The sequence below is a fragment of the Amia ocellicauda genome, chromosome 14, assembly GCF_036373705.1.
Source record: "Amia ocellicauda isolate fAmiCal2 chromosome 14, fAmiCal2.hap1, whole genome shotgun sequence".
NCBI classification, from domain to species: domain Eukaryota; kingdom Metazoa; phylum Chordata; class Actinopteri; order Amiiformes; family Amiidae; genus Amia; species Amia ocellicauda.
In genome coordinates this window covers 22,470,158-22,494,856 of record NC_089863.1, presented here as the reverse complement: position 1 = coordinate 22,494,856, position 24,699 = coordinate 22,470,158, and the positions used below count along the sequence as shown (strand labels likewise).

At 41.7% G+C, this 24,699-nt stretch overlaps 1 protein-coding gene, 1 long non-coding RNA gene and 3 other non-coding genes across 5 annotated transcripts; 3 read left to right on the top strand and 2 right to left on the bottom strand.

Annotated features, from left to right (window-relative positions):
• The first annotated feature begins 2,924 nt into the window (after positions 1 to 2,924).
• LOC136767398 (uncharacterized) lies at positions 2,925 to 9,678 on the top strand. Its single transcript, XR_010821824.1, has 7 exons — positions 2,925 to 3,984; positions 4,162 to 4,472; positions 4,625 to 4,753; positions 6,029 to 7,092; positions 7,270 to 7,580; positions 7,733 to 7,861; positions 9,556 to 9,678. It is a non-coding gene; the product is annotated as an uncharacterized LOC136767398 (long non-coding RNA).
• Positions 9,679 to 14,033: 4,355 nt separating this feature from the next.
• trnaa-ugc (transfer RNA alanine (anticodon UGC)) lies at positions 14,034 to 14,105 on the bottom strand. Its single transcript has one exon. It is a non-coding gene; the product is annotated as a tRNA-Ala (tRNA).
• A 1,360-nt stretch (positions 14,106 to 15,465) lies between these two features.
• On the top strand, positions 15,466 to 15,536 carry trnag-ccc (transfer RNA glycine (anticodon CCC)). Its single transcript has one exon. It is a non-coding gene; the product is annotated as a tRNA-Gly (tRNA).
• Positions 15,537 to 17,500: 1,964 nt separating this feature from the next.
• LOC136767397 (zona pellucida sperm-binding protein 3-like) lies at positions 17,501 to 20,157 on the bottom strand. Its single transcript, XM_066721157.1, has 9 exons — positions 19,577 to 20,157; positions 19,317 to 19,432; positions 19,100 to 19,233; positions 18,845 to 19,019; positions 18,650 to 18,764; positions 18,396 to 18,493; positions 18,251 to 18,324; positions 17,638 to 18,023; positions 17,501 to 17,560 (listed from the first exon to the last, which is right to left on the bottom strand). The coding sequence occupies exons 1-8, from the start codon at positions 20,036 to 20,038 to the stop codon at positions 17,653 to 17,655; spliced, it is 1,545 nt and encodes a 514-aa protein (XP_066577254.1). The 5' UTR covers positions 20,039 to 20,157; the 3' UTR covers positions 17,501 to 17,560; positions 17,638 to 17,652.
• A 942-nt stretch (positions 20,158 to 21,099) lies between these two features.
• Positions 21,100 to 21,170, top strand: trnag-ccc (transfer RNA glycine (anticodon CCC)). Its single transcript has one exon. It is a non-coding gene; the product is annotated as a tRNA-Gly (tRNA).
• Positions 21,171 to 24,699: the final 3,529 nt, after the last annotated feature.

Here is a 24,699-nt window from a genome sequence, read left to right as displayed (position 1 = left end):
ATACTGCGCTTATGTTAGTACTTGATTTGTCTATTTCCAAAAATGTATAAGTCATATGCTATGGCAACCATCTTGGATTATGCTGAAAACACTTCAGCCTCGATTTCTCATACACCGTTAAACTGGCTTATGTGTGCTTTGGTATACAGTATCTTTGGACTGTGTTCTATAAATATTCTAAAAGAAAAGTTCCTACATAAAGAAACATGGCAGTAATGAACAAAAGATTTTGACTTACTGTAAATTTTGTTCAATTTTAAGCCTGCAATGACACACTGTCACCACTGGTAGCAGCATATACCACATAGAGCACTGAGAAAAAGAAACGAAGCGTCCATCTTGGGCATGTACATCGTAGCAACAAAGCAGTATCAGTCACTTGAAACAGTATTAGAGTGGAAACTATTGTTTTAAACACAGAGAGACTTCTGCATGCAAATACAAATAGTGTAAACAGAGATGTGTTTGTAGTGAGGGTTGTTTCAGCTGTAGAGACCGTGAAGGAAAACGAGGGAGAAACCGAAAGTGAAAGTAGAAATATTCTTAAATATGATTCTCAACACACTGTAATGCAAGGTATTAAAATAAATACATGAACATCAACAGTGGTACAACAGCAATGACATTGCTGAATCTGTAGTGGTGTGTTATTGCTTTCAAATTAAAGTAATTTCAAACTGAGATCCAGAGCCGGACAGTAACGGAGTACATTTACTTGAGTATAGTACTTAAGTACACTTTTGAGGGATCTGTACTTTACTCGAGTATAATTTTTGGGGAGTACTCATGACTTTACTCAAGTACATTTGAGAGGCAAATATTTTACTCTTTACTCCGCTACATTTCTATCCATAACCGTGAGTACCCGTAACTTATTCTAAAAAAAAAAAAAAAGGAAAAAAGAAAAATGTGTTGTTTCCCTCTCAAACGTGATTGGATTGTGCAGGCGCCACTCATTGGGACAGCCTATGAGCAATCACCTTCAGCTTTCCGCCAAAGTCAACTCCATGGTCAGATTTAGATAAGAGACGAAACCATGGACGAAACAATGGATGAAGACGCAGCAGGTCCATACCGGGAATGTGCCAACCCGTGGCCCCACCTCGCCAGACTATTTCAATTTTCTGAACAAGTTAATGATAGTTTTCGCTTCAAGTGTTTGCCGTGTTTACCAAAACAGAACTTCATCACCGCCTACAAAAATTCATCATCCAACTTGCGGAAGCATGTCAAGGTACTACATTGAATAAATAAAGTTCCTTACATTTATAAGCTAGATTCTACTAGCTACAGAAAAGTGCACTAAATGATTGGCTAGCTGCGATAATGCAGCTTTTTACATTCTCGGTTACGGTTGAGGAGTCGAAGCCACATGCACCCGCCAATTTGCCAGCTGTATTTTCTAGTCTGAGCTCGAGTAGCCTACCATACAGAACATGTAAAAGCCTAATTAGTTCAGTCGTAGGCTATGCTAGTTGCAAGCAGGGCATTTCAGCTCACTTATTTCACCAGAGCGAATAACTAGAGCAGGGGCTATTTGGCTTTAAAAAAAAAAAACAGTTCAGTACAATAGTGTTTGTTGAACTGTAAGGCTTAAATGCCTATTCAAGTGGGGGAACGCTCTTGAGTGTACTTATACCCGTCTTGTTATACCATAAAAAATAGCCTACAATTGTATTTAAATACATGAGAGATATGCTACCCAAAGTCTTGTATTTGCCTGACCTAATATTGCAGCACTTGTTAGAATGTCAGAAGCACCTAAATACTTTGCTGGTCCGCGTAAATTAAAGTTAGTTGCACCTAGGATTGCCAACTTCTGAAAAGAAAAATGCGGGACAATCGTGGTTCTTTACAGGAAAATAAGCGACAGTCAAAATATTTGTACTGTATCACACAGTATTTGTCATTTCAGGTTCGTATGTGTTTAAAAGTTTCTCGGACTTAAACATATTTGTTTTGCTTAACCTGTCTTGTACAATTTAATTCTAAAACACACAAAGTCACATTACACACAAAACATAGTTTAAAATAATAGCATTTATCTGAAATAGAAAGCTTTTGTAACATTATACACTACATTTTATAGAAATTAAAGAAAATAATAGCCTACTTTTATTCAGCAAGGACACATTAAATGAATCAAAAGTGACAAAGACATTTATAATGTTACAAAAGCTTTTTTATTTCGGATAAATCTCCTTTAAACCTTCTATTCATCAAATAATCCTGACTTTAATAATAACATTAATAATAATCAGACATGTTTCTTGGGCAGCAAATCACATCAGCATATTATTCCCTCGGGTAGATTGCATGTTTTCTTGCGTGTCTGGATGTTGGACTCATGAACAATAATCACGTTGTTTAAATTCACCAAAACTGATTTGGCTAAATCAAAACCCGGCCGGACAGTGAAAGGGATCTGCCGTTAGCGCGAGTCCGGGTCGAACCCGGAGCGACCAGACAGCAGAGGATTCTGTTCAAATTAAAAATCTAATTATTTTTCCCCAAAGAATCATTAATTTTCTATTTATAGTTTATTGCTTTGGTCTGATGCGCGTGATTGGATGATGATCAGATCTGGGGATGATTAGATGATGATCTGTCGTGATCATTCTTAAGTGTCGTGTTGCTGTTTTATCAGTCAACTCAGCGCAGCACTCAATAAACGGGACAAGAGAGGTCCCGCACGGGAAAAATAAATTAGGCCCAATAATCGGGACGTCCAGGACAGTTGGCAACCCTAGTTGCACAAGTAAAACCAATTTAAAAAGTTAGTCTGGAGCCATTGGAAAATTATGAACAACCAGCACTTCATAATTAATAATACTGCTATGTAGACTACATGATGGGTATCTTTTCTAATATTTATTAGTTTATTATAGTGTAAACTGAAATATTATACTGTGTTTTACAGAGAAGGCATGAGACACATCTGGAGGAATACTGTCAACTGACTTCAACAGCCTGCAAGAGGCCATCAGAAGGTGGAACAGGCTTCAAGGCGAAGCAACCGAAGCTGCTGGAGACCAAGCAGGTGTCTCAGAAGACGGTTGATCGGGCTATCCTCCGCTTCATCATTCAAGGTCTCCAGTCCTTCTCCCTGGTTGAGAAACCATCCTTCCAAGACCTTATTGTAGAATTACAACCGAGTAGTGCCATCATGTCCCGCACAACTGTGCGGCGCAAGATTGATTCAGCTACATCTAAAATGAAAGAACGTCTCAAGAATGAAATGAAAAAGGTACCATACATTGCCACCACTACTGATTGTTGGATGGCCAGGAGAAGGAGCTTTATAGGTGTAACAGCCCACTGGCTCGATCCTTGCAGTTTTGAACGACGTTCAGCTGCCCTTGCTTGCCGTCAACTAAGGGGGTCCCACACATTCGATGCCTTGGCAGCTGTTTTGACCGACATTCATGCAGAGTATGAAATAAGTCTAAAGGTTGTTAGAACTACAACAGACAATGGGTCGAATTTCGTCAAAGCGTTCCGTGTCTTTGGTCAGCAGGACGAAAATAACAATTAAGAGTTATTTGCAGAAGGCACAATCGAAGAAGAAGAAGTAGGAGAAGATTGTGATGCATCTGATGGTGAAGAGGAGATGGAATTCATGGATGTGGAAGCCATTCTGGAGGAAGATGATGGGCTTCAGTATCAGCTGCTGAAACATCATCGGTGTGCATGCCACTTACTAAATTTAGTTTCCACAGTCGATGTTGATCGGGCTAATAAGACAGAAGCTTACAAGAAATTGTCCAGATCAGCCTTTTCTAAGTGTCAGGCACTCTGGAATAAAGCATCAAGGTCTCCTCAAAATGCAGAGCTTATAGAGGAACACTGTAAGCTTCAATTGGTACAGCCTAACTCAACTCGATGGAACTCCTCTTTCATGGCCATGGAACGTGTGGTCAGAATCATTAGAGACCAAGGAGAGGGGTCTGTGAGAACGGTCTGTGCTGCACTCAATGTTCCAATGTAAGTAGCTTATGTTAATGTATAATTGTGTTCTTATTTTGTTAGAGTAATTCTTACCACATTATCTGCTGTAGGTACATAAACAAATAAATAAATGTCCAGCATTGCACAGTGATTCTGTATACATTTTGTTGAAATATGTGTTTGTTTATTTTCTTCTGTTTCTATTATGTACAGTCCGGCTGACATAGCCTTTTTAGCGGAATATGTCACCACCATGAGTCCAGTTGCGAAGTCCTTGAACATACTACAAGGAGAAGTCAACGTTCAGATGGGCTGGCTGCTCCCGACAATCAACACCCTCACAACCAAGCTTGAAAAGTCCAGACCGTCACTCAGATTTTGCAAGCCACTTGTTGATGCTCTTCTTGAAGGTTTGAGGAAGCGGTTTGAGAGCATGATGTCAGAGCCAGAGCTAATTGCAGCAGCCATTCTCGTTCCAAGGTTCAAAACCTCCTGGACCAGCAATGACACAGTCCTACAGCTTGGTAAGGAAAATGTTTTTTTTTGTTTGTTTGTTTGTTTGCTTGTTTTTTCAAAAACCTTTACATCCAACAATGATTCTATGCAGTTGTTTACTTACAGAGTAATAATAACAAAAATATATGTTTGTTGGTGTGATTCTGTGTTTTTAATCAAGGCCTTAGTTACATCAAGGAACATCTGCCAGAACACAATGAAGGTCTTCGGTCTCCTGATACCACATCAACCTCTTCTGATGAAGATGACTTCTTCTCCAATGTGAAGCAGACGCATTCCCATGAGATAAGTAAGCAACTTGATGGATACCTAGCCGCTACAGCTGAAGGAGTGAATACACTGGCCCCCTATCCAGCTGTGCGTAACCTCTCACTAAAGCTCAACACAGCTCTGCCAGCTTCAGCAGCATGTGAAAGGCTTTGTAGCATAGCAGGTTTGCTTTTCACCCCAAGAAGGGGATCAGTTCATTCACAGAATTTTGAGAACCAACTTCTCCTCAAGTTGAACAAGGACTTAATGACATTTGATTGAATTGAAGTACAGTACACACACACACACACACACACACACGCGCGCACGCACACACACACACACACACACAGAGTTGTCACTCGTAGATTGTGTGTGTGAGAATGGTGTTATTCAGCTGAAAGTATTTTCTCCTGCCTTTGCCTGTATGTCAATAGCTGAATTTTATTTTTCCTTCTTTGTACGCTGACCTAAACACAGCTGATTAGCTGATTTTCTTTAATCATTATTATTTTCTCTTCTTTGCTCTATGCTGCGTGTATAACACGGTCAGGTTCAGAGGTGTGTCAGAACATTGCTATATTGCCTTCTTTGCTGGTTTTGGTTTATTGATTTGATTGATGAAAAAACAGATAAACTCACATGTACACACAATTGTTAGCTGAATTTTCTTTTCTGATATTACACATTAATGTAAGCTGAGCATTTGCTTTGATGTTCTTGAGTATGCAATGTGTTTAACACAGTCAGGTTCAAATGTGGGTGCAAAAAATCCATAAACTCTAGCAGAGGTTTTTCAGAGCTTTGCCATTTTGCTATTGCCTTGTGGGCAAGTGATCAATGTTAAATAAAGCAACATGGACAGCAGAGGATTCTGTTCAAATTAAAAATCTAATTATTTTTCCCCAAAGAATCATTAATTTTCTATTTATAGTTTATTGCTTTGGTCTGATGCGCGTGATTGGATGATGATCAGATCTGGGGATGATTAGATGATGATCTGTCGTGATCATTCTTAAGTGTCGTGTTGCTGTTTTATCAGTCAACTCAGCGCAGCACTCAATAAACGGGACAAGAGAGGTCCCGCACGGGAAAAATAAATTAGGCCCAATAATCGGGACGTCCAGGACAGTTGGCAACCCTAGTTGCACAAGTAAAACCAATTTAAAAAGTTAGTCTGGAGCCATTGGAAAATTATGAACAACCAGCACTTCATAATTAATAATACTGCTATGTAGACTACATGATGGGTATCTTTTCTAATATTTATTAGTTTATTATAGTGTAAACTGAAATATTATACTGTGTTTTACAGAGAAGGCATGAGACACATCTGGAGGAATACTGTCAACTGACTTCAACAGCCTGCAAGAGGCCATCAGAAGGTGGAACAGGCTTCAAGGCGAAGCAACCGAAGCTGCTGGAGACCAAGCAGGTGTCTCAGAAGACGGTTGATCGGGCTATCCTCCGCTTCATCATTCAAGGTCTCCAGTCCTTCTCCCTGGTTGAGAAACCATCCTTCCAAGACCTTATTGTAGAATTACAACCGAGTAGTGCCATCATGTCCCGCACAACTGTGCGGCGCAAGATTGATTCAGCTACATCTAAAATGAAAGAACGTCTCAAGAATGAAATGAAAAAGGTACCATACATTGCCACCACTACTGATTGTTGGATGGCCAGGAGAAGGAGCTTTATAGGTGTAACAGCCCACTGGCTCGATCCTTGCAGTTTTGAACGACGTTCAGCTGCCCTTGCTTGCCGTCAACTAAGGGGGTCCCACACATTCGATGCCTTGGCAGCTGTTTTGACCGACATTCATGCAGAGTATGAAATAAGTCTAAAGGTTGTTAGAACTACAACAGACAATGGGTCGAATTTCGTCAAAGCGTTCCGTGTCTTTGGTCAGCAGGACGAAAATAACAATTAAGAGTTATTTGCAGAAGGCACAATCGAAGAAGAAGAAGTAGGAGAAGATTGTGATGCATCTGATGGTGAAGAGGAGATGGAATTCATGGATGTGGAAGCCATTCTGGAGGAAGATGATGGGCTTCAGTATCAGCTGCTGAAACATCATCGGTGTGCATGCCACTTACTAAATTTAGTTTCCACAGTCGATGTTGATCGGGCTAATAAGACAGAAGCTTACAAGAAATTGTCCAGATCAGCCTTTTCTAAGTGTCAGGCACTCTGGAATAAAGCATCAAGGTCTCCTCAAAATGCAGAGCTTATAGAGGAACACTGTAAGCTTCAATTGGTACAGCCTAACTCAACTCGATGGAACTCCTCTTTCATGGCCATGGAACGTGTGGTCAGAATCATTAGAGACCAAGGAGAGGGGTCTGTGAGAACGGTCTGTGCTGCACTCAATGTTCCAATGTAAGTAGCTTATGTTAATGTATAATTGTGTTCTTATTTTGTTAGAGTAATTCTTACCACATTATCTGCTGTAGGTACATAAACAAATAAATAAATGTCCAGCATTGCACAGTGATTCTGTATACATTTTGTTGAAATATGTGTTTGTTTATTTTCTTCTGTTTCTATTATGTACAGTCCGGCTGACATAGCCTTTTTAGCGGAATATGTCACCACCATGAGTCCAGTTGCGAAGTCCTTGAACATACTACAAGGAGAAGTCAACGTTCAGATGGGCTGGCTGCTCCCGACAATCAACACCCTCACAACCAAGCTTGAAAAGTCCAGACCGTCACTCAGATTTTGCAAGCCACTTGTTGATGCTCTTCTTGAAGGTTTGAGGAAGCGGTTTGAGAGCATGATGTCAGAGCCAGAGCTAATTGCAGCAGCCATTCTCGTTCCAAGGTTCAAAACCTCCTGGACCAGCAATGACACAGTCCTACAGCTTGGTAAGGAAAATGTTTTTTTTTGTTTGTTTGTTTGTTTGCTTGTTTTTTCAAAAACCTTTACATCCAACAATGATTCTATGCAGTTGTTTACTTACAGAGTAATAATAACAAAAATATATGTTTGTTGGTGTGATTCTGTGTTTTTAATCAAGGCCTTAGTTACATCAAGGAACATCTGCCAGAACACAATGAAGGTCTTCGGTCTCCTGATACCACATCAACCTCTTCTGATGAAGATGACTTCTTCTCCAATGTGAAGCAGACGCATTCCCATGAGATAAGTAAGCAACTTGATGGATACCTAGCCGCTACAGCTGAAGGAGTGAATACACTGGCCCCCTATCCAGCTGTGCGTAACCTCTCACTAAAGCTCAACACAGCTCTGCCAGCTTCAGCAGCATGTGAAAGGCTTTGTAGCATAGCAGGTTTGCTTTTCACCCCAAGAAGGGGATCAGTTCATTCACAGAATTTTGAGAACCAACTTCTCCTCAAGTTGAACAAGGACTTAATGACATTTGATTGAATTGAAGTACAGTACACACACACACACACACACACACGCGCGCACGCACACACACACACACACACACAGAGTTGTCACTCGTAGATTGTGTGTGTGAGAATGGTGTTATTCAGCTGAAAGTATTTTCTCCTGCCTTTGCCTGTATGTCAATAGCTGAATTTTATTTTTCCTTCTTTGTACGCTGACCTAAACACAGCTGATTAGCTGATTTTCTTTAATCATTATTATTTTCTCTTCTTTGCTCTATGCTGCGTGTATAACACGGTCAGGTTCAGAGGTGTGTCAGAACATTGCTATATTGCCTTCTTTGCTGGTTTTGGTTTATTGATTTGATTGATGAAAAAACAGATAAACTCACATGTACACACAATTGTTAGCTGAATTTTCTTTTCTGATATTACACATTAATGTAAGCTGAGCATTTGCTTTGATGTTCTTGAGTATGCAATGTGTTTAACACAGTCAGGTTCAAATGTGGGTGCAAAAAATCCATAAACTCTAGCAGAGGTTTTTCAGAGCTTTGCCATTTTGCTATTGCCTTGTGGGCAAGTGATCAATGTTAAATAAAGCAACATGGTAAAAAGATGAAAATGACTTGATTTTACTTTCAATTCCTTTTACACTCTCCAAGGTATTAACATTAACATTTTTCATAACTCCATGTAGGACGTTTCTGTACTTAAATGTAAGCACTGTGGCAGTAGTAATGCAATATTTAGAAAATGTACTCTTGTACTCTTGATACTCAAGTACTTTTAAAAACAAGTACTTCAGTACTTTTACTTAAGTAGACATCTGACTGTAGTACTTTTACTTGTACTTGAGTAAAATTTAGCAAGGGGTATCTGTACTTTTACTCAAGTAATGAAGCTGTGTACTCTGTCCGCCTATGCTGAGATCACAACGAGTGCATGACTTCCTGTTTATATCATGTTACCGATGCAACACGGGGCATGACTTCATCCTCTTCTCTCTCAGTGAAATCGTATCTTATGGTGACACATTATATACTGATCTGTGCAGATTCGCTTGGACTTTGCTGTAGAGTTGAAAGGGTGAACATGAGACGTGTACTGTGCGAGCTACACCCGAAAAAACGGACCTACTCGGTCTTTGGCATGTACATCGTAACAACAAGAGACTCAATCACAGTCACTTGCAGTATTTTGACAAATAAATTAACTGCTGCAGTAATAATGCAATTTGTTTGGAAGTTTGTTTGATAGTAATGCACGAGTCGGGGTATGTTTGTCTATTTTATGTGATGCTAACTTTAGACGTGCTGAATACAATAGCATTATGTAAACCACATGGGGAGTCTGCTATATAAACATAATAAGCAAATCAGTTAAATGTAAAAATACCAATGGAATGTACGCGCCATTTAAAACAAAATGTAGGTTTTGTCCTCGATGTTGTCTGTAATTATTTTTATTATTTTTATTTCTGCAGAAGAACAGTCAGACTCATCTTCTCTACAGCCACCAGATGCGTCCTCAACAAGCTCCCCTTCCTCTGAACAAAGGCTTGAAAGAGATGCCAGGCTGTCTGGATCATCAGTGGGTGCTAGACCAGGCAGGTGCAATAGTTGATTGAATTAGCTAAAAACAATAGCTGACAGAATTAATGTAGCCACAAGACTGAAATACAAACTGATGAATGCTTTATAGACAAAACAGAATGAACATGAAGCTGTTAACAATATAAAGTACATTTTCAAACTACAGAGAATAATCTGCATTTCCTTCTCTTTTTTTCAAAATAAGTAAAAAAAGAAAAGCCAGTGCTTAAAGTGAATTGGTCAGCTATCTCCAGGAGTCAGATGACCGATACTACAGGCTGCAGGAGGAGAAATTAGAACTGGCAAGAAAGCGGCACAGGGATTACCTGATTAACCGATTAACAGAGACAGAGACAGAGATGCAAATCAACAGAATACAGCGCTGTTCATTGGGGTTTTATCCAACCTGGCAACGTCACTGGGGAAAAACCTTACAAAGACATAATGTTTTAAAAGCAGGCACTTTATATTTTTGTAAAAGTTTGTGTGTATGTATATCAAGTTTGTACATTGTATATTTTTTCTAAATAAAGTATTCTTTGTTCTAGCAATTTGCACCCGTTTGTTTTAAAGTTATCTTCCAAAAACACACTTGCACAGACTTTTTTTTTTTTTTTTTTGACAAAAAGACAATATTACAAGTAAGCCATTAGTTTCAAAACAAATTGAAAATGTGGTTCTCGCTCCCCGTACATATTTTATTCTGCCGTTTTTTTTTTTTTTATGTTGTTCACAGCAAAATGTGCAGATAGGGCTTTGCGAATGTTATCCGTAGTATGTCTGTTGTCTGGCACTGTGGTCACTGGCTGCACAAGCTGCTCTGACTGAGTACTGACCAGTCCTCATAATATTTTTCATTGCCTTCTTCACATATATTATGCAACACACAGCAGCTCACTACCATTTGTGTTGTCAGTGCCAGACTGCAGTCATTTCTCTTCAGCAGACACTGCCACCTTCCTTTCAGTCTGCCAAAAACATTTTCTACCACTGAACGTGCCCTGCTCAAGCAGTAATTGAAAACTCTCTGTAACTCAGTAAGCCATCCAGTGTCAGAGTATACAGTGAGGGAAAAAAGTATTTGATCCCCTGCTGATTTTGTATGTTTGCCCACTGACAAAGAAATGATCAGTCTATAATTTTAATGGTAAGTGTATTTTAACAGTGAGAGACCGAATAAAAAAAAAAAAAAATCCAGAACAATGCATTTCAAAAAAGTTATAAATTGATTTGCATGTTAATGAGTGAAATAAGTATTTGATCCCCTATCAATCAGCAAGATTTCTGGCTCCCAGGTGTCTTTTATACAGGTAACGAGCTGAGATTAGGAGCACTCTCTTAAAGGACAAGATTGTAGACCTACACAAGGCTGGAATGGGCTACAAGACCATTGCCAAGCAGCTTGGTGAGAAGGTGACAACAGTTGGTGCGATTATTCGCAAATGGAAGAAACACAAAATAACTATCAGTCTCCCTCGGTCTGGGGCTCCATGCAAAATCTCACCTCATGGAGTTTCAATGATCATGAGAACGGTGAGGAATCAGCCCAGAACTACATGGGAGGATCTTGTTAATGATCTCAAGGCAGCTGGGACCATAGTCGCCAAGAAAACAATTGGTAACACACTACGCCGTGAAGGACTGAAATCCTGCAATACCCGCAAGGTCCCCCTGCTCAAGAAAGCACATGTACAGGCCCGTCTGAAGTTTGCCAATGAACATCTGAATGATTCAGAGGAGAACCGGGTGAAAGTGTTGTGGTCAGATGAGACCAAAATCGAACTCTTTGGCATTAACTCAACTCGCCATGTTTGGAGGAAGAGGAATGACCCCAAGAACACCATCCCCACCATCAAACATGGAGGTGGAAACATTATGCTTTGGGGGTGTTTTTCTGCTAAGGGGACAGGACAACTGCACCGCATCAAAGGGAGCTGAAAGTTCGAGTTGCCAAACGTCAGCCTCAAAACCTTAATGACTTGGAGAGGATCTGCAAAGAGGAGTGGGACAAAATCCCTCCTGAGATGTGTGCAAACCTGGTGGCCAACTACAAGAAACGTCTGACCTCTGTGATTGCCAACAAGGGTTTTGTCACCAAGTACTAAGTCGAAGGGGTCAAATACTTATTTCCCTCATTAACATGCAAATCAATTTATAACTTTTTTGAAATGTGTTTTTCTGGATTGTTTTGTTGTTATTCTGTCTCTCACTGTTAAAATACACCTACCATTAAAATTATAGACTGATCATTTCTTTGTCAGTGGGCAAACGTACAAAATCAGCTGGGGATCAAATTCTTTTTTCCCCTCACTGTATCTGATCTGTGGAAATCGTGCTTATCGTTGGCTCCCTGACAATTGGTCAGGTTCCTGCTATATTGGCTACATCACCCCCGCCATGAGATCTCTTTCAGAACCCCCTAAAGGCCATTGGTGTAATGAAAGAGATAGCTCTGAAACTGAGCGTTTCTTTTCCATATTGATCTCCCCATATGGTATTGGGCGCACTATACAGGAGGTTAAGATACTGGCCTCAATTCTAGAGGAGGTTAGCAATAAAACAACAGAATCTATAGATGATATAACAATAGAGATGACTGCCATACGCACCACAGTCTTGCAGAATCGCTTAACCCTAGATTTTTCTCTGGTGGTTAAAGGGGAGGTGTGTGCTCTTATTGGTAAAGAATATTGTACCTACATTCCTGACAACAATGAACAGATTCATGATCTCACGGATCACATTCGTAAAGAAGTTACTAAAATCCACCAGACCTCGGAGTGGTCTCTGGAGAGCTGGATAAGTGGCTCCATAGGAAGAATTGGTGCTATTATAGCCCAGAGTCTGCTTTTTATCCTTGGCATACTCATTCTTCTCTACATTTGTTTTGTACTGATCAAGTGTTGCTGTGCTTGCACTGCTAGAGAAATGCAGAACAGCCTTACTCCTCTTGAAATAAAGGAGTCTGTTAAAATAATGTATGAGGAAATGCTGCAAGAATGCAGTGATATAATGGATCTTATGAATATAACCTAATTACACTGAATGATGTCCACTATTCCCCCTGAGGTTAAGTTTACAACTCTAGGGTCTCATCTAGGCTCTGTACATATGTATGATTGTCCTTCATAGGACAAAATGGGGGAATGTGGAAGGACAGTTAGAAATTCTTTCTCTCATACCTGTTTTACTCTCTTGTATACTTGTATACCAGAAGGACAGGCCAGAAGGTAGTTTGATTTCTGTTTGTTATTTACGATGAGAAGCTTGGAGACAATGTCAAACAGTATGATTGAAGTGCCTGCTCCCTAATCCATGTATTGATCTATGAACTCTGTCCTATAATGATATATATTCTGCTTAAATAACTCTCTAAGATAATATAGTAATGAATTTCTGATTGTAACCAGATCTTTCTTAAATGTGTATGAAAACCTCTGACTTTTAAAATGAAGGCAGAGCGACTTTGGGATCTTCTTGATTCACTGTTCCTCTCCACGCTGCGTGTATTAAAGGCATTGCAACTAACGTTCCAACCTGATTGAAGATTGTTCTTCTTCCACACAAGCATTATGCTACCGTAAGAAAACGTTTCCATGTGCAACACTAAAATTAATATTTAAAATTTATGATTATTATTGTAATCATCATCAAGATATGTGCTATTAGATGTGTATTTTAAATGGCTTAACTTGACTCCCATAACTCATTACTCTTACTACAGATTTGTAACTGCAAACGACAATTAATGTAATATTTTAAATTTACGCTGTAGATGTCCTTAACCAGGACAAGTTACAGTTGAAACAAAATATACACGTTTCACGGTTAATTGTACAGTAACAGCAGCTACAATATAGCAGGTTATAATTGTAATAAAGTGTGCACGTTTCGCTCGTGGCGTTTATAGACTGATGGATGCATTTATGAAACCAGTCCTTAATGTTTTAGAGGGAAACCCAGGTCCGCAGTATTCATTTATTCATTCATTGAACTTGTAAATGGGCACACGTTAACTAAATCGTGATCGGTTTCATACTGATTGTCTCTGAGGGGCTGTTATACAATAGACCTGCAAACCATCCACAGAACGTCAACGTGATGATGACGATGTTCAAGTTCACCGTGCCATTTAAAGTGCCCAAATCTTACAGCCTGCGCACTTATACTGAACCAGTTTGCAATCTGGCCCATTGTTTCACTTCTCACAATGAATACATACACACACGCTGTTTCTCGGACGAATGCTGGGAGAGAGTGCCGAAAAGGCCCACGCTAGTGTGACCGATGAATCACGGGCTCCCGATTTGTTCGGTAATTGCTATGTGCATCCAATGACATAGTGCACGGGCTCCATTAAAAGACAGCCTGGAGATGCTGAGGATTGAACTCAGGACCTCATACATGCAAAGCATGCGCTCTACCACTGAGCTACATCCCCAATGCCAGCCTGTCTTCTCTCAAACTTTGTATCTGTTTCAACAACAAACTAACAAGCCAAAAGAGAAGGAAAAGAGCAGTGTTGGGGTCGTTACTCACAAGAAGTAATATATTACATTGTACTCTTTACTCATATCAAAAGTAACTCAATACTTTACTTATCACTCCCTGGGGAAATAAATTAGTTACTTTACTTTTAGATTTCTTTGCATTACACCCCAAACGTTGCGTCACTTCACTAAACAATTACAAAGTTACACCTACACATGCGGTCGAATAATGACAGAAACATACTGTTATCTTTTGTTGTTTTAAAAAAGTGCCACAGGAAATCCAGGCCATTGTCGGAAGTCCACACACTGTTGTGGGAGGAGCGGAGCGATTGTGGGTTTGGTTTGTGTCTCGTTTTAAATACAGTGACAGATAGCAACACAACGAGCGATAGAGCCTGGTGTGGAAAGGACTTTTGTGGCTGTTTTATTCTGTATGCTTTAGATGATTGGAGACAGCATAATAAATACACGTTACTGTTAAGTGATATTATGAATTGCTAAACGTGTATAGTCAACATTATATTCAGACAAGCATTATGCTACCGTAATAAAACGTTTCCATGTGGAACACTAAAATTAATATTTGCAATTTATGATTATTATTGTAATCATCATCAAGATATGTGCTATTAGATGTATATTTTAACTTGACTCCCATAACTCATTACTCTTACTACAGATTTGTAACTGCAAACGTCAATTAATGTAATATTTTTAATTTATGCCGAAGACGTCCTTAACCAGGACAAGTTACAGTTGAAACAGAATATACATGTTTCACGATTAATTGTACAGTAACAGCAGATACAATATAGCAGGTTATAACTTAACTAAAGTGTGCACGTTGCACTCGTGGCGTTTATGGACTTATGGATGCATTTATGAAACCAGTCCTTAACGTTTCAGAGGGAAACCCAGATCTGCTGTATTTATGTATTCGTTCATAGAACTTGTAAATGGGCACACGTTAACTAAATCGTGATTGGTTTCATACTGATTGTCTCTGAGGGGCTGTTATACAACAGACCAGCAGACCATCCACAAAACGACAGCCTGCAACTCCGTCCAGTTGTTCGTAAAATATTAATAATATCGGCTGCTACCAATCCGATTACTATCCTTCAGTTTTGACATATTTTCCACAAATGCCAACCATGCCCCTGTGATGTAGTGATTGGCTAGGTACGTATTAAGCAGATCGACTGCAGACTAATAAGGATAATCATTAAGACATCATCTTGCCCCATGGGACGCTTTCTATAGGTCTTGTGAATTTGCTTCAAGGACACAAGCCAGAGCTCCCCAGCAGCACCAGTGGTGTAGTGGTATCATACAAGATTCCCATTCTTGTGACTTGGGTTTGATTCCCAGCTGGCGCATCTAACACAGCCCGCTCTCTTTCTTGCTTTGATTGCACTTGTCATCTCATTTTTTTCTTCATTCCAGAATGCAGCAGGTAGACTTTTCTTTAGCAATTGACTGGATCATTTCTTTGTGAGGTTTTCAATTTCAAAAACACAAAGACAATGCTTTCTGGGAGTTATATTTCAGTAATAAAACGAGGCACATTGGTGACAAACACAAGCCCTCTTGTGGAAACGATTGACACAGTCATCTGCACAATAGGTAGTCATATTCTGCTGCAGTAGAGAAAAGGTAGTATTCCATCCCGTGTTATTTCACAGGAGTTCGTATGCATCCATTTCAAGTTCAAGAGCGGATGTGACAATTCCTGTAACTATTCACGAGTGGGAGCTACTTAAGGTGCAGCAACATTTCCTTTCCTTTTGAATTCTACCACACTGATCTGCACACCTGTGCAATATAAGGGTTACTTGTGCTTTCTGAAGAAATTCCTTGTAAAATGCCAACACTCAGGATCAACCCAGGGACCTTTAGCTCTTCAGTTTAACACTGTCCCAAATGAGCTATTTCAGCCAATTGTGAAATGGTATCATGATCCCAGAAGTCAAAGTGAAAGAAGCCCTGGCAGAACACAGTCATTGAAAAATTATTATTTTTTGTTCAAGACATAGGGAATTTCTTAATATGAACACAGCAAATCAAGTCAGGATGGCCTCCTTTGGAGGCTTGGCTTTGAATCCCACTTCTGACAAGGGATTTTTTTTACCACCCAGGAACACACACTCACCCGTTCTGGCGACAAGGACAACAGGATTTGAGGACTGTGCTGAAAACGACACTACACAAAGCAATCAATGTTGAAAGAAATTTTAATTTTCTTTCCCCAGATTTTTGGCACATATCTGGAAAAAACTCCCCAGTGATGTGGTTGAAGCTGAAAATGTGGGAACATTCAAAACCAGACTCGATAGGATCCTTGGATCACTTCATTATTAAATAGACACCAAAACAGGCACGATGGGGCAAAGCTATAGATTTATTTGGGGTCTCCCAGATCAGGTTAAATATTTATTTCAAAGTTAACGGTGTAGATACATCCAAAATATGGGCTTTGCAAACTAAGCATTTAGTCAAACTATTTCTCAAAATGTAGAGATTTATCATTATATAGAAATGTGGGTAAACTACTTAAGGATTTATTAAACCTGGAAAAATACAGTCTGTGAAAAAGGACACTCTGAAGCAAAAGGGCTCGGTGGTTACAGTTGGCAGCCCATAGATTTGTGCTTGCCTGATGTATTTCTCTCACTTGACACAGCAGGGTTTAGATTTCATTTAATCCAATTCATACCCCTCGTCTACTAAGTGTTAAACAAGAGAGAGCATTAAAAATGTTTGGACACCATTTTGACAGCCACGCTCTGCAGAGTGAATCATGTGAAAGAATCTAGGGGAGGTAAAGAACGCTAACCACCACCAGGAAAGCAGCTAGAAACAAGCAACAACAATGAAGGAGATGCTTGCACCCACACAGGTTCAAATGTTGCTCACGGTGGCAACCCCATTGGACTTCGAGTCCAGCTCCTTCACCGCTCACTCTTTTGAGACAGCAGCCTTTGAGGATAGAATATTAAGGATACCGATGCAAAAGTACCGGCTAGGGTTGTGGACTGCGCGATTGCTTTGAGCGTCAGAGAGGTTGGCTATAGATGGACTCCAATTAATCAAGCACTACTGTTTGTAGAAAAAGGTCCCCATAACCTCCATCAGTTGGAATACCAGCAACTGCAGCAAGTCTGAAATATCAGAACAGGTGTCAAGACATGCAGGTAGAACCCTGTGCCACATGCAGTCTACAATAAACTGGACTCAGCCCATGTCATCATAGGCCACTGCACACCTTTGACAGGGCCTCAGAATAGGGACCTCATGTCAGAAGTACTGGTAGCTGTGCATTGGAATAAAGAGGAGACCCAGATGCATTTTGAAGGTTTATTGGTTCCACTGCAACAAGCAGACACTGGAATTCCTCCGGGACCTGGGGAGAGAAGGAGCAGATGAGCACTGTAGCCTGGGCAACAAAGCAGTGGAGCACTAGGAGAGGAAGACCCTTACCTGCCAGCCATCCTGTTACACTGGGAATCGTTCATCCTCCTCGTCAGTCTCCTCTCTATGGAACTCCCCTCGCTCATCTTCATCCTCATCCTGAAAGCTCACCCAAGACGACTCCTCACCTTTAAACAGTTCAGCTGCATAGTCCTCCGATGCCACGGTTCTCTCTTCAGAGTCATCCCAGGCATCCACCTCTACCGCTGGTGGACCGTCAACTGCTGCAGACTCCTCTGGCCGAGAGTCCACTTGCCTAGCTTCTCCTTCAGCATGGGACCCCAATCCTGGAACCACATCTTCCCCTGACCAATGGGCTCCTTCCGCCGAGTCCATTTTAGCACCGGGATGCTCCAAGGGCAGCAGGTGACTGGTCACTAGGCCGCTCCTCTGACCTGGTGGAGATACAGATGCAGAAGGTTTGAGGAGTAACGGATTAAGAACACAAACAGCCAATAGGACGTGTGTGGAAGCCAAGCCAAAGCAATACAATATGGAGCAAACAATCCTGCAGTGCCAGAATCGGAGCCATTTGCATGCTGGGTATAGAGGGAGTGCAAGTCGAAGTACTCGCAAGACAGTCAAAGAACGGAGGCAAGATTCATAGCACCAGTACACCCACCTTCCGCACGGTCCCCAGCACACCTGGAGTCACAGCACGTGCACACAGCATGGTTCCCATACAGCTCCTCCCACCTGTTCACAAGAGGAGAGGGTCACAGGCCTGTTTTTTTCCCCCTAGCAGCAGGCTGCTGCAATAGAGGTACCTTTTAGCTTTTCGGTTGTAGGTGCAGGATTTGGTGCCTGGAGTCACATGTTCTGCCACAGTCATGGTGCAGTGCATGTACAGCTCAGTCATCACATGCTGAAGGGGAGCAGACAACAAACAGGGAGGGTTGGCTTCAAGTCACTATAAAAAGGTTCTCCCACATCCTCGGGAAAAGGCTTCCTATAGATCTTGGCTCAGCAATGGTTGAAAAGTCACACAGTGGGTTCCATCGTAGCAGCATGCATTGGATACCTCGGACAGGGTCTTCTGAAACAGGAAGGCGTCGATGGTGAAGCGGAGAACGTCCTTCCTCGTGTACGGCACGAACCTGGACTGGCACCCATCAGCCTTGCTGTCTACCAGGCACCTGTGGGCAAGCAGAGACATTGGCATCTTGACCAGAAGACGGGGTGAAAGCTGGTTAAGCCACCAAGAATACGGCCTTACCCAAAGTTGTCAATCACGGTGAACCTGGGCTTGGAGTGCCGATCTGGAGAGGCCGTGGCATAGCAGGACTGGATGAACAGCCGCTGCCCTTCAGTGGCAAAGTAGCCTGTGGCCTGGAAGTACATGGGCTGACCCAGGTAGTAGATGTTCTTTGGGGAGAGTCTGATCCACTGCTCTGTGGAAGCAGGGCAGGGTTATGCATCCATGCACACACACCCCCCACACAAGCAGCCAGCAAAGTTACAGATACCGTACCATTGGTGGTGACCAGGATGTAGCCATGTCTGTTCTTCAGCTCTCTGAAGAAGGCAGATTTGTCCATGCCTGGAAGGGTGCTGCCATGCTGGGGGAGTGTGGGCTGGTAGCCAATCTTGTAGGAATAGTGAAACCTGCAAAGGCAGTACAGCAGAGCAGATCAGGAAGGAGGCAGCCAATTGCCTCCAATTACTGCTCAGATGAAACAAATCCATACCGGTTGTAGACAAGCTGGATGGGCACAGTGAAGGACACACCCCGGATTACTGGGTGTGAAGAAGTTGGAGGGGAGTAGCGCAGAGTGTTGGAGTACACCAGTCGGCCATTAATGATCTACAGGATTAAGTTTGACACCATGGAAGAGGGATGAGCCAATAAGATACAGGAACCAGCATCACGGCTATCCAGCTATCACTACTTCCCAGAAAACACATAGCATGGAACAGTGCAAATCTGTGAAACCACACGGCTACTTACCGATCGCTTGTTCCCACACTCGTTCAGCCCGTAGATGAAGTAGTAGTAGTGCTCAGTGGTCTTACGGACGGCGCAGCTCCCCAGCATGAGCTCCGAAGGCCTGCACCTGAAGCCGTTGATGTTCTTATGCACTGCCACGTACATCTTACTGTAGTCTCCCCACACTGCAACGCCTCGGTTCTGGACCTTCTTGGGATGCACGCCTTTCCACAGGTTGTCACCGGGGAACAGGATGCGCCTCAGGTCATCCGGCATGGGCTTGCTGCCAGTGGCCGGCCGGAGTTTCTTTGGGTCTACCAGAGGAGCCGACGCCTGGATGAACATGGGGAGAATGCGGTAGTGCTTGGACAGCGTCTTGATATCGGAGGATTCCTTTGAAGTCTCATTGTCACTGTCGGCAAAGACTGGTGTAGGGAATAATACTCCTACACAGAGGCAGAGAGCAATGCAGATCAGCTTCATTGCACACAGAACAAGCACGTGACAACGCCACTGGAAAGAGAGGATTAAACAACAGCACTGCAATGCCTCTGCAATAACCACTAAACCCCCAGTTCACTCACAGACACCCTAGCCAAGAAAGTGATAATCACTAGGGCACTGCTCCTGCTCTATATAGGGCTAGACATAAATAACAAACAGCTGCTATGGCGATCTCTCAATTAACACATCCAGCTGAATCATCCCTAGTGGTATCTGCTGCTTGTATGTTGTGTGTAATGCCTGGATACATTTATTAATGTGTTTGTTATATCCAGTGAATTAGAGGGCTAGGTCTGTCATTTTTGTATCAAGTTGTTCACATAAGTTGAAGTGCCTATAGCTTTCAAATTGCAGTTTAAATTCATTGTTTCACATATTCCACCTAATCAAGCCATTGTTAAAGCTAAGGGCAGCTGCATTGTCTGGAATTCATTTGGAAAAGGCGTTAATTGCTGGAAGCCTGTTGATTTACTTAACGTGGATGAAATGCCCCTCGTGAGCATCGCTTGCTCAACGAGCTTGTCAGGGCGTTTGTTTTGTCAGAGGACGATATGTTTACTGCAATACGTGCTACAGAAGTAAAGGAAGTCTGTTTCATGAGCAATTCATCTGTATTGTCAGCTCCTCCTTAATCATTATTATTATTGGTAGAATCATAAACCACACGTATCACGATGAATCGTACAGTAACAGCAGCTACAATAGAGCAGGTTATAACTGAACTAAAGTGTGCACGTTGCACTCGTGGCGTTTATGGACTTATGGACGCATTTATGAAACCAGTCCTTAATGTATCAGAGGAAAACCCAGATCTGCTTTATTTATGTATACATTCATTGAACTTGTAAATGGGCACACGTTAACGAAATCGTGTTCGCCTTCATACTGATTGTCTCTGCACCTGTGATGTAGTGATTGGCTAGGTACGTATTAAGCAGATCGACAACAGACTAATAAGGATAATCATTAAGACATCATCTTGCCCCATGGGACGCTTTCTATGAATTTGCTTCAAGGACGCAAGCCAGAGCTTCCCAGCAGCGCCAGTGGTGTAGTGGTATCATACAAGATTCCCATTCTTGTGACTTGGGTTTGATTCCCAGCTGGCACATCTAACACAGCCTGCTCTCTTTCTTGCTTTGATTGCACTTGTCATCTCATTTTTTTCTTCATTCCAGAATGCAGCAGGTAGACTTTTCTTTAGCAATTGACTGGATCATTTCTTTGTGAGGTTTTCAATTTCAAAAACACAGACAATATTTTCTGGGAGTTATATTTCAGAAATAAAACGAGGCACATTGGTGACAAATGCCAGCCCTCTTTTCGAATCGATTGACGCAATAATCTGCGCAATAGGTAGTCACATTCTGCTGCAGCAGAGAAGGGGTAGTTATCCATCTCGTGTTATTTCACAGGAGTTCGCATGTGCCCGTTTCAAGTTGAGGAGCTTACGTGACAGTTCCTGTAACTATTCACTTCTTTACCTGGTGTCTATTGTGTAACGCGCAGCATCTTTTTATTTATTAATTAATTAATTTATTTCCATTTTCCGATACTGTCTGGCTGAGCCCCCGTGTCCTAGTGGATCAGAAACTGGGTTCCTAAGCCAGGGAGTGTGGCTTTGAGTCCCAGCTGCTCAGAAGCACGGTCATTTTTAAGCTCGGATCTGAGCTCAGACTGAGCCCCGATCCGCTTAGTACAAAACAATTGACATGATGCTTCCCACAGCACATACAGGGTGAAATGTGAAGGCACTGAAACCTGGAAAGCTGCTCCAGCGCATGGAGAAGCTCGGTGTGCAGTCTTGAACAGGAAAGTGGAAATAACGCAGGGCTTTGCAAACTTGTATTGCTTGCAATATGCAATATAGGAGTGGCTGTGACGTTAACAGGTGGGTGAGTGCCCAAGGAGCAGTGTGGCGCAGCGCAAGTGTGCTGGGCCCATAACCCAGAGGTTGATGGATTGAAACCATCCTCTGCTATGTTTCAACTTTGGTTTTGTTTCATTTCGGAAAGGTCTGAATAAAGTGCAATCTGGAAAGATGCTAATGGACATTTTCCTTCCGCACTCAGGAACAGGAAACTGCAGATAACGCAGGGCTTCCCAAATGTTCACCGATTGCAATTTGGAAAACGAATTGCCTGCCACTTTGCAATCCTGGAATCATGTTCGACCACAGTGAGATATTGCGGGGAAGCAGTTTCTAAGCGTTGGTGGTATAGTGGTTAGCATAGCTGCCTTCCAAGCAGTTGACTCGGGTTTGATTCCCAGCCAACGCAATATACACTTCCCTCTCTGTCTGTTCTCAGCTGCCTAGTGTGCTCTTTCATGCTGCTTCAGACACTTTTAAGAACATAAGAGAGTTAACAAAGGAGAGGGGACCATTCGACCCATCGTGCTTGTTTGGTGTTCATTAATATCGAAGTGATCCAAGGATCCTTTCCAGACCATTTTTAAATGTTCCCAAACTTTCAGATTCTACCACATCGCTGGGTAGTTTATTCCAGATTGTGACTACTCTCTGTGTAAAGAAGTGTCTCCTGTTTTCCGTTTTGAATGCCTTGAAGCCCAATTTCCATTTGTGTCCCCGGGTAGTCTCCTCTGTACCAGGGTGAAAAGGTTCAGTTCCCTCAGTCTCTCCGAGTAGGACTTTCCCTTGAAGACCTGGAATAAGTCTGGTTGCTCTCCTCTGAACTGCCTCTAAGGCAGCAATATCCTTTTTGAAGTGTGGTGCCCAGAACTGTACACAGTATTCCAGATGAGGTCTAACTAGCGCATTGTACAGTCTTAACATTACTGCCCTTGTTTTAAATTCTACACTTTTGACAATATACCCTAGCATTCTGTTTGCCTTCTTTATTGCTTCCCCACATTGCTTGGATGGAGAAAGTGAGGAGTCCACAAAGACTCCTAGGTCTTTCTCATGCGTTACTTCATGTAGATCTGTACCTCCCATAGTGTAATTATAGTGGACATTTTTGTTACCTGCATGTATTACCTTGCACTTGTCCACATTGAATTTCATTTGCCAGGTGTCAGCCCACAACTGAATATTATCTAAGTTCCTCTGAATAGCCTGTGCTGCCAAGATTGTATCTGCTGAGCCACCTTTTTTCTTGAAGTACTGTTGGAATTATCCCATCTGGCCCAGGTGATTTGTTTGTTTTTAATTCTGCTAGTCCCTTTAGTACCTCCTCCTCATTGATCCTGATCTCTCTTAGGGTTTGACTGGACTGATTGTCAACCTGTGGCATGTCATCTGTTTTTTCTTTTGTAAAAACCTCTGTGAAATACTCATTTAGAATATTTGCCACATCTTGTTCAATTTCCAAGATACCTCCGTTTTTGCCCTTTATCTGTTTCACCTCCTCCTTTATTAACCGCTTGCTGTTGTGATATTGAAAAAAGCTCTTTGCATTGGTTTGAGCTCCAAGAGCTATGTTTCTTTCTAATTCCCTCTCTGCTTTCCTGATCCCTTTCTTAAGATCTCTTTGCAGCTCAACATATTCTATGTATTTTGTTTCGTCACCATCCCTTTTGTATGCACTATACAACATTGTCTTCCTCTTTATATTTTTTGCATACCTCTATTATACCATTTTGGCCAATGTTTTTTGTTCCTCAATTTGCTAAGTTTTGGTACAAATTGCTCCTGAGCCTCGAGTAGTATATTCTTAAAATATACCCATGCATTTTCAACTAACTCTGTATCCAGTGTGCTCCAGTCTACCTCTTCTAAGTGCCGTCTCTTACCTTCAAGGTTTGCTTTTCTAAAATTGTAGACCATTGTTTTAGACTTGGACCTTGTTTTTTGAAAGAATGCCTCAAAGACAACCATATTGTGATCACAATTTGCCATTGGTTCTCTAACTACTGTCCCCCTGACTCTATCTTGGTCATTTGAAAAGATCAAGTCAATACATGCGCTCTCTCTGGTTGGTTCCCTAACAAATTGAGTTAGAAAGCAGTCATTTACCATCTCAACCATTTCCATTTCTGCTTCTATAGTCCCCACTGGGCTTTCCCAGTCTAAGTTTGGGAAATTGAAATCCCCCATTATAACAGCCACATCCTTGCTACATGCAGTCCTGATTACACTTTACAATGCAGCATCTTTCTGAATATCTGAGTTTGGTTGCCTGTAACACACTCCTACCGCTAATCCTCCAGATCTCTTGTTCAAAAGTTTCACCCACAAAGATTCTGTTCCGTTACTGGGATCTAATACAAGTTCTTCTGCCTCAATGTCATTTTTCACATATAATGCTACCCCACCCCCTCTTCGATTTTGCCTGTCTCACCTAAACTGTGTGTATCCTTCCAACTTGTATTCATCCCCATCATTTTCTGTAAGCCATGTTTCTGTCACTCCTACAACATCATAGTCACACACCAGCACTGTGGCTTCCAAGTCTAACATCTTGTTCCTTATACTCCTGGCATTGAGGTACAAACATTTCAGGACTTTCCTACTGGCAGTTTCCCTTGGTTTCCTTTCCTTAGTGGAACATCTCCCATTGTCATAGCTCCCTGCCCCCCTGGTTCCTAGTTTAAATGCTTCTCAATTTCACTGCACATACGCTCTTCCAATGCATTAGCCCCCCGTCTGTTTAGATGTAGACCGTCCGGTTTGTACAGGT

Bases quoted from the DNA above. Each gene is read 5' to 3' on its own strand.
- LOC136767397 (XM_066721157.1), bottom strand. From the start codon at position 20,038: ATGAAGCTGATCTGCATTGCTCTCTGCCTCTGTGTAGGAGTATTATTC. The intron at 18,765-18,844 runs GTAAGGCCGTAT...GCTTGCCCACAG, and splicing joins ACCGTGATTGACAACTTTGG to GTGCCTGGTAGACAGCAAGG. The intron at 18,024-18,250 runs GTGGGTGTACTG...TATCTCCACCAG, and splicing joins TGCTGGGGACCGTGCGGAAG to GTCAGAGGAGCGGCCTAGTG.